Raw genomic sequence first — 18423 nt, 5'->3', positions numbered from 1 at the left:
ATAATTTTAGACAAATTGCTGGATTTTTGGAAAGGAATATTATGACAAAATAGCTTATATTCTTGGAGAGAGAGAGAGAGAGAGAGAGAGAGAGAGAGAGAGAGAGAGAGAGAGAGAGAGAGATTCCATGATCAAAGGATACATAATTTGAGACCAATTTCTAGATTTTATGGAAAGAATGTTATGGCAAAATCTCTTATATCTTGAGAGAGAGAGAGAGAGAGAGAGAGAGAGAGAGAGAGAGAGAGAGAGAGAGAATCCATAGTCAAAGGATGCATAATTTGAGACCAATTGCTGGACTTTTAGAAAAGAATATTATGATAAAATCGCTTGTGTCTTGGAGAGAGAGAGAGAGAAGAGAGAATGTCTGTCTACTCTAACAAATGCACCCGTATTTTGACGTCCACTTATCACAAAAACCAAACTCCTGTCTTTATGCTTTTGTGTCTGAATGAAGTCGATGAAGATTGCTTGCTTGCGACTCGACAGCCGAATCTTCCTCGTTGAGCGCAATCTTGAGTCAGTAGCTTCCAGTCTGCTTCTTTCCGGCTTCGTCTTGCGATCATTAAACTCACTCTTGTGGTTCTTCGCTCTCTCTGGTTTCTGAGCTTCGTTAGAAGTCGTCATTATCAACGAGGAGTTTATTCTTAGAACAGTCATTGACGAGTAATGAATAGATTCGGATTTATGCCTTTTGTTATGTTTTATGTATTTTTATTCTTCATCCATGATTGCAGACATTGCTGAAATAAAAGCAAAACAATAACATACGTGATAACGTGTATTATATAATTAAGATATTTATATATTAGTAAATTAATAATATATATATATTTAATATAATATATATATAGAATATAGAAACTGCGATGTGCGTGGAGCTATCGTACTTCCTTAAGAGAGAGAGAGAGAGAGAGAGAGAATTCCAAGTAGAGGCTGAAGACTCATTTTCCTTTTTATATATCTAGTACAAACAAGGGTCCGTGCCTCCTCCCCTTTTTATTTATTTATTTATTTATTCTGTTTTATACAGCAAGGCCGACATTATATATGCAGATTTTATAACTTATTAGCCCTTCTAGTTTGGATTAGCAGACACTACATGCGCTCTATAAGTCTTGAGCTTGTATACTTGGAATTCTCTCTCTCTCTCTCTCTCTCTCTCTCTCTCTCTCTCTCTCTCTCTCCTCTCTCTCTCTCTCTCTTTTTTAACTGGCACGTCGATACAAAGTCGATCTATGGAGCTGACATTGATTACAAGCTAGACTCTCTCTCTCTCTCTCGTCATCCCGCCCTTTTAGCCTCGACACTAAGTCCTTTAGATGTTTCACCCTCACGTTCTTTCCTTATACACGACGTTTCTACCATCGGCGTTCACTCCCTGCTTGTCGTTCAAACCTCAGCGTTCACTTCTTCTAGACCGATTCCAGGTTATAAAAAAAAAATAAAATAAAAAAATCACGGGAAAAAAGTCATGGGAAAAAAGTAGCGGGAATAAAGTCACAGGAAAAAAAGTAGCACTAAGGGTTTTAACCCGGTATGTATCCACCTTTGTAAAGGCGTGTTTATTACAAGCCTGTTGTGGGGAGGCGGGGGGGGGGGGGGGGGGGGGGGCAATTACCGTAAAAACATAAACAGAAGACTGTAGATTAAAATGTGACATTTTTTCCCAGTTACTTTTTTCTCCTAACCAAAATTGCGACTTGTTTTCTGTGACTTTATTACCGACCACCTCTACTCCCTACCTACATGTAGCTGGTTCACTTAAGATAGATTCTTCGGTGAACTCTATGCCTACGAGACGTTTGTTTGGTGGCCGCTGATTGGCTGGGAGCTGCCTACCTCCTGGTAGCAGCCAATCACCGGCCGCCAAACAAACGTCTCGAAAGCATCATTTTCTCGCGAAAACCAGCGAACATTTGTCTCCTGTAACCCCCTAGCCCTTGGGAGAGCCCAGGGGAGGTCCTGGGGGAGCCACTGTGGTCTCCCATATGAACGTTTTATTATAAAAATTCTCCCCCTGATTTACGGTGGCATCGTTAGAATTTGCATTTTATTCTGACGCCGAGAATCTCGTGGAAAAACGCCCCCTTTTGGACGAACGTGAAACGGGGGAAAACAGCAGAAATTTATGAGCAATTATATTAGCTCTTCGGGGAGATGGATCATGTCGACTTACCTACTTTCTCGTCATTTTTTCAAAAACAGATTAAGTAGGGTTTTTTATATTTATTTACATTCTGTACCGTTGCGTTGACGTGGGTATACGGAGCGAATCTATCTGACACTATTGTGTATTGCTTTTCATTTAGCTCCAATGTCCTCAAAAGTAATTCTTTTTTTAACTTCAAAAGATCGTAGAACAGGTACCCCAATACTCTTATCAGACTGAGGAAGGATAAGAAAAGGAAGATCAAAGCCTGATAAAAAAAAAAAAAAAAAAAGCTTATGGCCTTTTGAAAAGATGCTCTGAACAACATACTCGGATTTTGGTCGTCAGCGGTGAGGCTTTTGGCTTTTACGCGCGCGAGTGGAAACCGCGCTTGGGACAGGCATTTAATACAATATTCTCTTTGACTTCCACAGCTGGAATTCTCACGGCAATAAAAAAAAGCGAACATTTTATTGGAATCGACCCCCCCCCCCGTATTGGTAAATCGACCTCTCTCTCTCTCTCTCTCTCTCTCTCTCTCTCTCTCTCTCTCTCGTCATGGGAATTGTAAGTGGATAATCTAATTGTTTGAGTTAGCCAGCCTTCAGAAGGGCAACTCAATAATCTTATTCCGCATTTGGCGGGAAAAGATCAGCGGAAGCGCGCGCTTTTGTGATGTTGTTTACGATCGGGGTTGCTGTTTGCATTTCCGTTATTATAGCCGTTTTATATCCATCTGCTGAGTGATTCTTGGCCATGCGCATTATTCGCTTTGCGAGCTTATGTTTTTTGTTTTTTTCCATAACACTGCCTGAATATTTTGAAAAATAAAGCTCATATAAAACAGCTGATGAACAAATGGAATGCGTATGAATCACGTTAGTCTAGTACGTAGATCAGATTAGCATTTGTTAGTCTTCTCTGGCTTTGAGTTAACAGTAAAATCATAACAGTTAGACTGACAAATTCGATTTAATTAATCGCCAAATACGAACACTTTCAAATTCTTACAGTAGCTTCTTTAACTTCTCACTGATATCAACAAATAACACTTTTTCATCCGTAAAAATCAGCCATACCACAATCTGTTCACAGTTACTCGATCCGACATGGGTTTTCCTCAGAAAAGTACCAGAATATTATAGAAAAGTTGGATTTTTTAATGTCAGAATTTCTGGAAATGAAGAAAAGAACAACATACCAGAACAGGAAAGAGACGTGGGAAAATCCTTATTATTACCCATATTGAATGAAGGAGAAAACACGCAAACCATCATAGTGGCGAATGCGCAGGGTTTAGTTACGAGTAACTCAAAAAGAAAAATAGAGTACTTAGAAGAACTAACCCAAATTGAAAAGAAAATAGATATAATGAATATAAGTGAAACCTGGTATTCCCAAGAGACTGGGAATGATGATCAAATAAAAGGGTTCCAAACTTATAGATCAGCTAGAAAAAATAGGAATCAAGGGGGAACCGCGATATATGGGAAAGACAAAAAACAAAGAAAAATATATGAGAAATATAGTAACTCAGAATGTGAACTAATAGCGGTGGAATTTGTATCTGAAAAATTAATGAACATAGTAATATATAGACTCCCTAATACTAAAGAGTTTGACACAATAATAGAAAAATTGGATGATATATGTAGAAATCACAAGGACTGAACTATACTCCTATCCGGAGACTTTAACTTTCCTTTCGTAGACTGGAAAGAACGAATAGGAGATTGTGGTTGTATATATACATATAAAAAAGAGAGTAATAGTAGTGCAGAAGATAAGAGGCAATTCGAAAAGCTATTAGATATGCTACTAGAATACAACATTCAACAAATAAATCACCTGCCAACAAGAAAGGAAAACACTTTAGACCTAGTATTTTTGAACGAGGTGAATTATGTTAAAGAAATAATAGTTTATAATGCGAGTATTTCAGGCCATAATGTCATAGAATTAACAGTCCATTCCAAAGCAAGTGAAAACAGAGATAAGCAAGAAATGAAAAAGTGGGAAGGATATAGAAAATACAACTTCTACAGTAAAAATATAAAATGGTCAGAAATAAATGAAGAATTAAACAAAGATTGGGATAACATTTTCGTAAGTGATGATATAAAAGCAAATACGGAGATATTATATAAAATATTAGAGAAAATAGTGGATAAATATATACCGAAGAAGAAAAGTAAACATCAGTCATGCATACCAAGAGACAGAAGGATCTTGTTCCAGAAAATCAGAAAGTGGAAAAAAGGTCTTCCAAAACAAAATGCATGGAAAGTGATCGAACTAAAAAGTAAGATAGAAAATGTAGAACAAAAGATTATACAATCCAAAGAAAATGAAAAACAGGACTTGGAAGAAAAAACCCCAGTAAATATCAAGCAAAACCCCAAACTATTATACTTGTATGCAAAAAATATGAATAAAAGAAGAATAGAAATAGGCCCTCTAAGAATTGAAGGGAGATTAACGAATGAAATAAAGGAAATATGCAACATATTGGCAGAACGATATAGAGAGAATTCACCCCTAGAATTGATAATGAAGATAATGATATAGAAGTAAAGGACGAAAATAGTGAATATTTAGCTGACATAGATATTAATGAAGCTGATATTGTGCAGGCTATTAATGAAATTGAAAATGGAGCTGCAGCAGGGCCTGATGTTGTCCCTGCTATTTTGTTAAAGAAAGTAGTTCATTCTATCGCAAAGCCACTTGCAATATTATTAAGACAAAGTGTAGATACATGCAAGATTTATGATGAGCACAAATTAGCATATATTACCCCTACTTTCAAAAGTGGATCAAGACTAGAGGCAAGTAATTATAGGCCTGTGAGTCTAACATCACATATTATGAAAGTGTATGAAAGGGTAATGAAGAAAAATATTATGAAACATTTAATAAAAAATAATTTGTTTAATATAGGACAACATGGTTTCGTACCCGGAAAAAGTACACAAACCCAACTGTTAGTCCACCGTGAGAACATATACAAAAATATGAAAAGCGGAAATGAAACAGATGTGGTTTATCTAGACTTTGCAAAAGCTTTTGACAAGGTAGATCATAATATATTAGCGAAGAAAATTAGAAAACATAATATAGTGGATAAAGTAAGAAGATGGTTAAAAGAATTTTTACACAACATAAAACAGATAGTTATTGCAAACGATGAGAAATCGGATGAAGCTAAGGTACCATCCGGTGTGCCACAAGGTACGGTGTTAGCTGCATTAATGTTTGTTATTATGATTGCAGACATAGACAGTAATGCTAAGGACTCGGTAGTGAGTAGTTTCGCCGATGACACAAGAATAAGTAGAGAAATTACTTGTGATGAAGATAGGAACGCGCTACAAAGAGACCTTAACAAAGTATATGATTGGGCAGAGGTAAATAGGATGGTATTTAACTCTGATAAATTTGAATCAATAAATTATGGAGACAGAGAAGTAAAGCTATATGCATATAGGGGACCTAATAATGAGACAGTCACAAATAAGGAAGCAGTTAAAGACCTTGGTGTGATGATGAATAGGAACATGTTATGCAATGATCAAACAGCAATTCTATTGGCAAAATGTAAAGCAAAAATTGGAATGTTGTTACGGCACTTCAAAACAAGAAAAGCTGAACACATGATTATGCTTTATAAAACATATGTTTTTCGTCCACTTGAATATTGCAATATGATATGGTACCCACACTATCAAAAGGATATTGCACAAATAGAGTGTACAAAGGTACTTTACAGCTAGAATAGAATAAGTTAAGGATCTTGACTACTGGGAAAGACTACAATCCTTAAAATTATAGTCTAGAAAGGAGAAGAGAACGCTACATGATAATTCAGGCATGGAAACAGATAGAAGGAATAGCCGAAAACATCATGGAGCTAAAAATATCAGAAAGAGCAAGCAGAGGTAGATTAATAGTGCCCAAAACTATACCAGGAAAAATAAGGAAAGCACACAGGACATTAATCCACTACGCACCAGCATCGATAATGCAGCGTCTATTCAATGCGTTGCCAGCTCATCTGAGGAATATATCAGATTTGTTTAAGAATAAGCTTTCTGGTAGACATTAGAGGTGCCTCACACTGAGGGACCTGGGGCAACCCGAACAAGATATAAGGTCTGTAAGGTAAAGGTCTCTCTCTCTCTTCCATGGCTATTGTCTTGTGACAGTATGTTGATCTAGGGCTCTCTCTCTCTCTCTCTCTCTCTCTCTCTCTCTCTCTCTCTCCTGATAAGTTCCAAAGTGTTTGAATTTCCGTTTAGAAGGTAGATAGTATGATAAGCAAAGAATGAAATTCAAAATAGGATACAAAACGGTAAGCGTTCATTTGGAAAAGCTAAGAGTTCTGTGGATGTAAGATAATAATAATAAATAGATAAATGAATTACAGACTACAGCCAAGATTTGGAATTCTCGTCATGTCCTCCGTTTTTCCTGACTTTTACAGTCGTTTTGGAGGAGACATCCCAGTTGGAGGTGAAGATTTGTTCTCTCTTTTGCCAGGACCCAAGTAAATTTTTTTTTATAATAAATCTTGTCCCATTTTACAAGGCTTCAGTGCCAAGTTACTTACGCCTAATATTGCTGATGCCCCAAGTGGAACGAAGGCTACTGGCTAAGAGGAAACGTATTGAAAAGTAACGTATTTACCTTCATGAACAGAAATTATAAGTAACATAACGTTGATGCCTTGGAAGCTAGACAAAAAATAGGGTTCAGTTATCATCACCATTTTATTTCACTCTGTACTGATTTATTTCGTTATTAGCTTTGAATAAGTAAGATAATCTGATAGATTTAACCTATGGTAGATTTATTTTTCAAGCGTCGTTTCCACAAACAACATGTTTTTATCAACCGAACTATCTGGTCTTCAAGTTTTATAAAAACCATTGTCTATTTTTTACGTGTATTGTACGGTATAAAAGATTAATACATATCAGATTTATTAAATGTGTGGATAAAAATATAAACATCATCATTCTAAGGTGTTATAAAATTTTATTTACATAAAAATTCTATAAAAAGACATGAAATTCTGTTAGGAAAGAGTAGATGCCCTTTGCATAAGTCCCCCTTAAAACAATCGTCTCTGAACTCCGTTTTCTCTCATCCAGGGATGTCTGTCCATTCGAAGAAGAACAATCGTTCTGCCAAACAGATTTTCCCCGCACATCTGAAGATGGAAAATTCGCTGATGAGTTTGAAAACGTAGGTTTTCTTATAATGAAAAAAGGCTTTACATGTACTGTTTAAATATTACGCAATTCAACGAAACTATCTAGCCAAGTTTAATCTTTTTGATCCTGGGTTTAAAGATAAGTTTAACTTGTTGAAAATCTTGGTTAAATACCTCGGTTTGTCTTTCCCTTTTCATGGCTGTTTCCGTCGTTATTTCAACGTCGCGTAGGAGCTCGACGTCTGGGAAGGCGGGAGGTACGACTGGCTTGTTTGTTGGGGGGGTGGGGGGCCGTAGGACTGCCCCAACACAATGCCAGGAGAATCGTGGGAAACTTGCACCTGTGACTGGGTGACTGTAGGAACTTGCTCAGGGAAAAACTGGGCAGTCTTGAAGGCTTTGAAATCTTGGTGACCCTCGAAGGAAGCTCTGGAGCAGAGAATTAAATAAAATGCAGTTGTAAAGTGTTTATAAAGGATGTGGAGGTGGATGGAACGCGAAGGAGAGGAAGACCGAAGACTAAGTGGAGAAACTGCATTAGAGATGATTGTGAGGGAGAAGAAAGTACGGGAGCAAATGATACAGGACAGAGGTAGATGGAAGACATTAAAAACGGCGACCCCGAATAGGGATAAAGCTGGGAAGAAGAAGAAGAAGAGTACTTTATCACCGTACTCTTATGGCAAGATTTTTCATTATATAAACTTCACCTGTTCTTAAAAAAGCTTTATTTTGAACTCGTGCTGTCTAGTTTTTGTTGCATCAGAATGTTCTAGTTGCTAACGGCATTAAAAGTATAATAATTATTCGTTATGAAATTGGAAGAAAGCAATCGAAAATGTAAATCGAGGATAATTCATTCTTAAATCCATCATATCTTAACCTCTGTTTCTCTATTTTTGAATAGGATGTAAGTAAGAGCTTAGAATTTGAAAGGGAAATAAATGTAGTAGAGCTTATCCATCCCCTGGTGAGATTTGAATCCACGTATTTGGTAGGGAGTGTTAGGCTACTGCTGACTCACCCTGATAAAAGAAAAATGTGACCAATAGATTCTATACATCCAATGAACTGTATAATCAGATATAGTAGATTCACATCAACCGTACATTGGATGTCTAGGCCCGTCCCTTACGACGCTCCTGATTGGCTGCTGACAAGCCAATCACAGGGCTGGAAACTCATTCTCTCGAGAGAGTCCACATATGTAGGATGTGTGTTCCACTTCTCCTGAGGTATACGTTATAAAAACGTATCCCTCAGGAGAGGAAGAACACACATCCTGCCTATGTGAACTCTCGAGAGAGACTGAGAGTTCCCAGCCCTGTGACTGGCTTATCAACAGCCAATCAGGAGTGTCGTAAGGGACGGGCCTATAACGTATACCTCAGGAGAGGTGGAACACACATCCTACCCATGTAAACTCTCGAGAGAGACTGAGAGTTCCCAGCCCTGTGACTGGCTTATCAACAGCCAATCAGGGGCGTCGTAAGGGACGGGCCTAGACATCCAATGCACGGTTGATGTGAATCTACTATAGAAGGTCCTGAGATACGTACTGGAAAGGGAGTTCCTTCTTCAGCTTGGTGGCGCCTAGGGACTTGAGGGCTTCCAGGTCTGACTTGATCGCTCCCAGATCAGGTGCGGGCAGGTGGATGGTCGTCTTGACAATCTCGGGCTTCAGGAAGGGCACGGGGAAGTATTTCACCACCGGGGTCAGCCTGGGCACGGGGATTTCGATGGGCTTGTCCTAGGGGGAAGAAGATGTCGTGGGGTTGTTACTCAGAGAGTGATAGAGAACCATATGAATTGGAATATAAATGCGGACTGTGCTAGCGAAGAGAGCGAGATGATAACCCTGCTCTCTCTCTCTCTCTCTCTCTCTCTCTCTCTCTCTCCAAAAGAAAACTATTGTGATGACTTTTTGTCTATCCGGTTACCGTCAAATCTTGAAAACTACCGAAGCTAGAGGGCTGCAAATTGGCATGTTGAACATCCACCCCCCGATCATCAAACGTACCAAATTGCAGCCCTCTAGCCTCAGTAGGTCTTATTTCATTTAAGGTTAAAGTTAGCCATGATCGAGCGTCCGGTTCATCCAGCATTATACGCTGTACAGAAAACTCGTATTTTTATGCTTGTTTATTTATTGTTTCTGCAGGAATTCCTTCTTTTTCTTTCCATTCCTAACAAGTCTTGTAGGATGGAGTCCTTTTTTGTACTCAGTGAGGCGTTTGGGTGTGTTCTATCCTACTCAACAGATAAATAAGAACAAGATTAAGAAGAACCTGGTAAAAACATTAGATAAAAATTCTAGACCACTACAAAATTCTATGAAATCCACTAACACTTTTCCGTAATATCAAATGGCCCAGATAGACTAACGTACGAACCAAATTACACAAGCGAATAAGTGGGCCACATCATTAAAAACGTATCAACATGCAGATGAATGATTTTACTGGGCAATATTGCGTTCAGTCGAAAATAGTGATGGCCCATTGACCGTGTTAAATGGCAGGTAATGATGCTCTTTTCTTACTCTACAATTATGTATCATCCAACCATATTCCATTATGTCTGCTTCCTAAGATATGAACGAATCAGTTATCACCATATTTTCACCATCTTTATTTGCATTCATTACTCCATTTGTCCAGTCTTCCATTTACCTTCTTAACCTCACCCCCCCCCCCCCCCACCCCCCCCCCCCCCTCCATAAGAAAGCTTGTGTTTATAAGCCTTTTTTTCTCTCTTTTTCTTTTTACTACCATCTATGTAATGTGCTTTTCACTACCATCTACGTAATGTATTTTTTACTGCTATCTACGTAATGCGCTACTAAGCTTCGTATTAGAAATGAATGGCCAAATGATAATTGTATGTTCGCTTACAGTGGCTATGATATCCTAAGTACAATCCTTAACCAAATTTTTGGACGACAAAGGTATACTTCAAAATCTTAGATATATTCCACAGGTAGTAATAGCCAGCTATCCTTTCGCATCGTGAGTAGTCAGTATGTTAGATCTAAGAAAATTAATTTTGAAAAGAGTCTAATAAGGTTTTCATGCGTCAAGAAGCAGTTCTATATATTCTCATTCACGGGAACATAACTTCCACGACGTAGCAGACGCACCGGTAGCGATATTTGACAGTATTATCTCCATTCAGAAATAGTTCGAAATAAGTCAGATTTCCTATTAGTGATCACATGCAAAAACAAGCTTAATGTAAAGTGGTCATAGGGGCGAAGTTTGTCATGAAATCTGTGGTTCAGTATTTATCTGTGCACACCGACAATAATACAATTATTTAGATTGGGTATGTTTATACTTATGTTCCTCCGTATATAATAATGTATATAAATACAATTATTTAAATTGGGTATGTTTATACTTATGTCCCTCCTTATATAATAATGTATGTAATAACAGTTAATGTAGGTATAAAACTAATGACAATGGTTGCAGGTCCACAATAATATAGCATGCGAGTATGTGGTCTTTAACGGATATTAAAAGCTTTCGAACCTAGTACAAGGTTCGAAAGCTTTTAATATCCGTTAAAGACCATATACTCGCATGCTATATTATAGTGGACCTGCAACCATTATAAAACTAATTTCATAACTGCACTATTCAAGAGAAGACTAGAAATTTCAACGAAGGCAGATGTTTTCTCTGTGTGTATATCTGTAGATAATATTTGCCTATTGTGTACGTCAGTAAACACCTCACAGTCACCTTGACCATTCCATTCACCATGCACTTACCTTGACGAAAAATTGTGGTTTGAGTATCACTTGAGATGGACTGTAGCTTTCTGGAGGCGGACCATAGGTTTCGGGAGGTGGACCATACGTTGCAGGAGGTGGACCATATGTTGCAGGAGGCGGACCATAGGTCTCAGGAGGTGGACCATAGGTTGCAGGTGGTGGACCATACGTTGCAGGAGGTGGACCATACGTTTCGGGGGGCGAGTCGTAATTAGACTGTGGGGCAGGAACTGGCAATAAGTACTTGGCTCCTTGGAATTGGTCATCTTCATTCGACAAAAATTTCTTCTTCAGAAGGAAGAGGAAGGTTCCCTCCGCAGACGACACGTAACACACGATGGCGAATGCTACGAGATACTGGAAAGGACACAGATACATTCGGATGGCGTCTTTAGACCGGTAGATATTTGTTTATTATTTATTATTATTATTATTATTATTATTATTATTATTATTATTATTATTATTATTATTATTATTCGCTTCCCTCCCTGAATTCCCTCAATTCATACCATTCCATTGTATCGTGTAGTAACTTGATTTTTGAGCTGTAGAATTGTCTGGCTTGTGACCTTGCGAATTTTTAGACATTTTAAACTAAGATTCCCCCCTTCCCATGTCTCCCCCCGAAAAAAAAGATATAAGTTATACACACTTGAATACGTTTGCGCATGCTTTTAGTCCTTTATTATCTGCCCATCCTATTTCACGCGCATGCGTATTAACAGCTTGTCCTTATCACCGCGATGTCTTTAGACGTTTCTTGTTTTAACCCTCGACCAATTCATCGTACAGTGCCGACAGTGCACCTCATGCGGTGCACTGTAGCATTACTTAAGGGTTCTTTGAAGCGTCCCTTCCTCCTTAGGCCCCTAGCAGCAGCAACCCCTTTCATTCCTTTTACTGTCCATCCGTTCATATTCTCTTTCTTCAAAGTGCAACTGCTTTGAGGTTCTCCTCCTGTTACACCTTTCAAACCTTATTACTGACTTTTTCCGTTTCAACGCTGTATGATCTCATAGGTCCCTGCGCTGGGCCTTTGGCATAAATTCTGTATAATTTGTTACTGGTGTCCTTTGATGATGTTATTTGATGAAGAAAGTAATATGAAAATCGAGAATAATGATAATAATAATATTAATAATAATAATAATAATAATAATAATTTCAGCTCAGGGCCATATACATAGGTTATACAAAGTGAGGACAATGCAAAATCAATCAATCAACACGAGATAAACTGATAAAAACGACAATTGGTAATATCAACACAGTAGCTGAAATAGTAAAGATAGTAACTGCAATAATGGTAGTGACAATACTAATATTGAGAATGATAGTGAAAATATTTAAAAATTATAATTTTAAAAACAGATTGCGTACCTTAGGTGGTTACAGAGGTCAGGTCCGGAGGGCTAAATACGAAAAAGTGAAAAAATTACTCACCACCTTCATCTTGAGGAGTACCAGAAGAAGTTCTACTAGATACCACCACCGCCAGCAGGCCTACTAAAGGTTGGGTTGTCTCCACCCGAGTAAAAGTAACACTGTGACGTTCCCTTTTCGCCTCCGCCCCCTTTTATACCTTTGCTTGTTTTTCTGACCACGCCCCCTCCCTGCCTGTCGAGTTCCTTGTCACAGGATACGGATTTATTTCAAGGTTGAATATTCTCTCTCTCTCTCTCTCTCTCTCTCTCTCTCTCTCTCTCTCTCTCTCTCTCTCTTACATGCAAGCACACGCAAACACATTTTTTAAATTAAAGATTTACCCTTTGCTCTCTCTCTCTCTCTCTCTCTCTCTCTCTCTCTCTCTCTCTCTCTCTCTCTCTCTCACACACACACACACACACACACGGAAAAGCAAAACTGTTTTATTAAGGTTTGACAATTTTGCTCTCTCTCTCTCTCTCTCTCTCTCTCTCTCTCTCTCTCTCTCTCTCTCTCTCTCTCTGTTCTTTACTCGTATTTCCTTTTCGTTGTGTGCTGGATTCACTTTCTCTCACTTCCGTGTGCCCAAGCATTAAGACCAACGCCAGGTATTACAAACTCCCACTTCTTACCTGACTGTGTGAATGATTAATTAGGACAGGTACCTAGGAACCGCTGGCCCTTCCAGGTGTATATAATCTGGTAATCCAATACCTAAACATTCCTCTAAAAAGAATAAATTATCCTCTCTCTCTCTCTCTCTCTCTCTCTCTCTCTCTCTCTCTCTCTCTCTCTCTCTCTCTCTCTCTCTCAATAACTGTTACTACTTCCATGTGGCTAAACTCATTTTTAATATATTTATCTCAGCACATTATTATTCATCATAAAGAAAGTTCTCTCTCTCTCTCTCTCTCTCTCTCTCTCTCTCTCTCTCTCTCTCTCTCTCTCTCATACCCTGGCGAGCTTTGGAAATCACTCGCTACTTTCTTTTTCCCCCATATCCAGTTTTCCAGTATAAAAGAGAAATATTAAACACTAAACAGAAAACTTCGTTTTTTCTAGGGTTCTCTCATACAGTCAAGAAAAGAAGAAAATTGAATTCAATTATCTAAAACAAACCCAGTTATTTCACAATTACAACTGTTTGTCGAGATGCAAGAAGCAAAATTAAGAATGACAAATTTGCATATTTTTTCAAAAGTTACGACTCGTCAGGTAATCGTCTCTATTTTTGTACAAATCTTAGCGTCATTTTTGCTGTAGTCTTTAGACGTTTATCCTTTTGCGTTGTCACAGACATCGCAAATCATTTCTGTGGTTTCATGATGTTATAATATGGTTTTCGATACTCGTTGCGTCCTCTTCCCAGAGAAATAAAAATACTTCTTCATGTCTTACAGCTGTGAAATCTGTTAGCCATCTCATTAAGACCTTTTATCAAATTTTCCCTTGCTAGTCGCAAATTATTCCAGAGGAATTTCGGTACAGTAAAGTGGTTGGTGTCTTGGCATGTCACTTAGATGTCGCGGGTTTGCTTCCATTCCCAGGGCGATGAAATGCGCGCTGTATCATGATCAGTTTCTGCTGCGGTGTTGTGTCTGCGGTGGGAGGTCGAAACCAACATTCTTTGGAAGCTCGAATTCCAAGTCAGTGATCCTTTTGGTGTGCTTGTTCCGTGTGAATAGGTTTCATCTGCTGAAATAATAGTATTTACCAAATTAGGGGGGTGGGTAGCATGAAACCCCATTATAAACCATCTTAAGGGTCCCCACTATAATCGTGCCAAGTTTCATGCCCATCGGACCAGCCGTTTAGCTGTGATTGAATGACAGACGGACGGATAGACATATCCAATTATAGTAGGATAGTGTCTCGAGGGAGAACGAAAGGTTCATATCGGATGGAAAACTTTGGGTAATAATCCAAGAATTTTGGGAAACTGCGGCTATCGTCTGGTGAAAAAAAAAATGACCCTTCCTTAAAAGGAAGTATGGGGACATAGGCCTAAGGTAAAATTTACGACGGAGTAATTCTTAATTCCAGAGTTCAGATTCCTTAAGACGGATATCCCGGCCACATCTATTCCCTTGTGACTGACCAATTCTTTTATATGTTCCTCCAGGAAGACGCTCCAGTGGTTTCAAGATGAAGATACGTCTGAATTTTCATTTCCTTTTATATAATTTATCTAGACCCAACCTGGCATTGTTCACCCGAGAGATGCTGGAAGGATTTTTATGAGAATATATATATATTATATATATATATATATATATATATATATATATAATATATATACATATATATATATATGTATATATATATATGTGTATATATATATATATATATATATATATGTATATATATATATATTAAAAGTTTACGTATTACATTTAAGCTCAGATAATCATACTTGCTCGATATTTGGGATTTCATAGAAGCTTTTTCATGAGTCCAACATTATTATTTATTTTTTTCTCTCTCTATCACAGTCATCCAATTCGACTGGGTACTTTTTATAGTGTGGGGGAGTTCCGGGTTGCATCCTGCCTCCTTAGGAGTCCATCACTTTTCTCACTATGTGCGCTGTCTCTAGGACCACACTCTTCTGCATGAGTCCTGGAGTTACTTCGGCATCTGATTTTTCCAGGTTCCTTTTCAGGGATCTTTGGATCGTGGCTATTATAGTGTTCTTGTGATTATGGGTACAACTTCCACTGGCATATCCCATATCCTTCTCGTTTCTATTTTCGGGTCTTGATACTTATCCTTTTTTTTCCCTTTCTCTCTCTTCAATTCTGGTGTCCCATGGTATTGCGACATTAATGAGTAGTACTTTCTTCTTCGTCTTCTTCTTCTTCTTCTTCTTCTTATTCTTCTTCTTCTTCTTCTTCTTCTTCTTCTTATTATTATTATTATTATTATTATTATTATTATTATTATATTATTATTATTATTATTATTATTATTATTATTATTCAGTCGACGAACCCTATTCATTTGGAACAAGCCTACCTCAGGGGCCACTGACTTGAAATTAAAGCTTCCAAAGAATATTATGGTGTTCAATAGGAAGAAGTAAGAGGAGGTAAAAGGAAATACAGAGAGAAGAGATCTCGCTTATTAAAAAAAAATAATAATAATAATAATTAATAAATAGATAAATATTTGTTAAACTATCTTCCTTGTGAAGAAGAGAATTAAAAATTTTAATTATCAGTATTGATCTCCCCGCAGATCGGCAGCATAAGTAATTCCGTGAAGCCCGTGTCAAATGTCAAATAAAGATTCCCTACGGCCGTTCAAGTGTCCTTGGTAATATTCAAAGAGTTTATTTGCGCATGAAATCGAGAGTAGAAAAATATATTCACTAAACTAAAACACTGCAGAATGTGTATATATAAGTCCTTCTCCCTTACAGACAGACATCTATATCGTGCGTTTGAAGACTTGATAACTTTTCGACTGACCGGCATTTTTCTCTTTCCTTTCTTCCCAGTTGGAGAAAGTTTGGGCACAATCTTGCCATAAATCAGTCTCTCTCTCTCTCTCTCTCTCTCTCTCTCTCTCTCTCTCTCTCTCTCTCTCGTCCTTTTTTTTTTTAGGCCGGCGTATGCCAACATGTAGTACAGACCATTCCTATATAATCATTTCACATCTTAATGACACTTTCGAGTTTCGATTTTGTCCATTTATGTTTTTTTTTTTTTTATTTGAAACATTCTACAAACCCATAACGAGGATACATATACGCTTCCTATGCCCCAATGAAGGTGTCCAAACTGGAAATATAATCAGTAGCTATGCTTGCGGAATACAAAATCAAGTATCATTCATTTTTTTTACTACAATCTCTTACTCGTTGTGTGAACAAGGACACTGAAAAGGGACACTTTCTCATTCTGAAATACTCAGGTATATTAATCTTTAAATAGCTATAGGCTTTGTATGTATAATCACTGCCATGCGAATTTGAAAGGAATATTGAATGCTTCATGGCTAAGCCACGCCCACTTTACACTCGAATTCCTCTCTGTTGCCAGTATAATTTTATAAGTACAATGAGTTGGCATTTGAACCATTTATAAACCAACCTCCCTTTAACAAAGTGCATCTGACATTTCCTGGCCTTCACAAACATATATTAATTGAAGGAATTAGAACGACGAAACATGGATTGCAAAGCGTCCATTATAAATTTTATTATTTACCCTTTTACGTTGTAGGACTCACGCCCGAATGAGCAGTATTATTTGCAGCAGGTACTAAGTCCATTTACACTGCATAAAAACTTTAGCCACCTTCTTCGGGAACCGAGCTAAGAACGAAATATTATTATAAGGTTCTTGTAAAGTAGACCAACTGAGAATTATGTTATGATGTTGAGTGTAAAATTGCTCAAACCCATTAGTAGCTAAGTGGCCTGGTACTTCCTTCGAAAACCCCAGACGTGAGAACTTGAGATGTTAGGCAGAGAAAAATTCTAAATGTACTCTCTCTCTCTCTCTCTCTCTCTCTCTCTCTCTCTCTCTCTCTCAGTTCGCAGCAGTAATGCCCTTGATGATAAGTACTTCAAGTATAAGCAGACTAAATGTATAAATGAACTGTTTTAGACCGAACCTGCTCTCTCTCTCTCTCTCTCTCTCTCTCTCTCTCTCTCTCTCTCTCTCTCTCTCTCTACACACACACACACACACACACGTTATGTAAACATAATATATGTTCGTGAGTTTATTTTCTGGAGTATTTATCCACCTGAATCATTGTTTTTTGTGTTAATTAGCCTACTTCTGCAGGACCATAAAAAATTGTGTAAAGCATAACGGCTATTTATATAAAGAAAAAAAACTAGAGATCCTTTACCTCTGCCTTGACCCATAGCCCACTCCACAAAATTTTATTGAAACCCTTCGATAACTTATTGACGTTTATTATAGCCCCCAACCCCCTCAAAAATATTAAATTAATAAACAAACAAACGTACAAAGTGAGCGACTGTATACACAACCACTTTCCCAACCGCTGGAGTTCGTAACGTAAGAACACTTTCCATCTAAGGTCAGACGTTCCCTTGTATAGGCCTAAGGACTGTCGCGCTGTGAACCCCGTGGAGAATATTCATCCAGGCCCCATGGGTCTGACCGTGAATGCATAAAGAAACGAATTATACATCCATTCCCTGTTTCTGTTTAACGTGAGCACCTTCCCCCTTCAATCCTGCCTAAGGAAATGAATTCGGTGTCCCCGGTCCCTGGTCCCTTTGATGAGAGTATGTCACCTTTTTCCGTTAGTAGCAGAGAGCTAGAGACAGCACGCCAGCACGGTCTAAGAAAGTCTCTCTCTTTCATAGACCATGGCAGGGACGATCGAATTCTGTGTATATACCTCCGGAGCTGTAGGTAGTATTCCATTAGGCACCATTAGCATCAGAAAGCATCTCACGTAAGATCGGTAAACGCTTCACTGAGGGAGAAGTGCGGTTAACGAGAGATAAGAACATGGCGTGGTAGGGTGTAAAAGTACTGTTAGGTTTTGGGGAAGGGAACGCAGGCAATGATGGTCTCCAGCAGTCCCTCAGTCTGTGTCCCTTTGGTGAAATAACAAGAGTATCACACCTTACGAGGGGTCGCTAGAGCTTACGAATAAAGAAACAAATCCATGGCATATTTAGTACCATACATAAGCTTCACAGAAACCGCCCAAAAACGCTGATGCTTGGATTGTAACGTCTTTGTAATAATACATCAAAAAAGCTTATAAAAAAAAATCTAGCAATGAAAAATTTTGACGGTTGTGCAGATGAGACAGACCGACTGACAAGGTGATTAGTCGATGCAGGCGACCAGTTTA

General features: G+C 38.2%; 2 protein-coding genes across 2 annotated transcripts in view; one reads left to right on the top strand and one right to left on the bottom strand.

Annotated features, from left to right (window-relative positions):
* Positions 1 to 18423, top strand: part of LOC135218833 (proteasome activator complex subunit 3-like) — a 326765-nt gene that overhangs the window by 291601 nt on the left and 16741 nt on the right. The window lies entirely within an intron of this gene.
* On the bottom strand, positions 7233 to 12674 carry LOC135213118 (uncharacterized). The gene is made up of 5 exons (XM_064247027.1): positions 12592 to 12674; positions 11143 to 11502; positions 8927 to 9117; positions 7542 to 7796; positions 7233 to 7364 (listed from the first exon to the last, which is right to left on the bottom strand). Exons 1-4 carry the CDS (start codon positions 12598 to 12600, stop codon positions 7580 to 7582), a joined length of 777 nt encoding a protein of 258 aa, XP_064103097.1. The 5' UTR covers positions 12601 to 12674; the 3' UTR covers positions 7233 to 7364; positions 7542 to 7579.

Source organism: Macrobrachium nipponense, chromosome 19 (genome assembly GCF_015104395.2).
Source record: "Macrobrachium nipponense isolate FS-2020 chromosome 19, ASM1510439v2, whole genome shotgun sequence".
Lineage (NCBI taxonomy): Eukaryota > Metazoa > Arthropoda > Malacostraca > Decapoda > Palaemonidae > Macrobrachium > Macrobrachium nipponense.
This window is presented reverse-complemented; position numbering and strand designations above follow the sequence as displayed.

Excerpts from the sequence above, each read along its gene's own strand:
- LOC135213118 (XM_064247027.1), bottom strand. Across the intron at positions 9,118-11,142 it reads AACCACAATTTTTCGTCAAG|GACAAGCCCATCGAAATCCC; the intron begins GTAAGTGCATGG and ends TCTTCCCCCTAG. Across the intron at positions 7,797-8,926 it reads AAGAAGGAACTCCCTTTCCA|AGCTTCCTTCGAGGGTCACC; the intron begins GTACGTATCTCA and ends TCTCTGCTCCAG.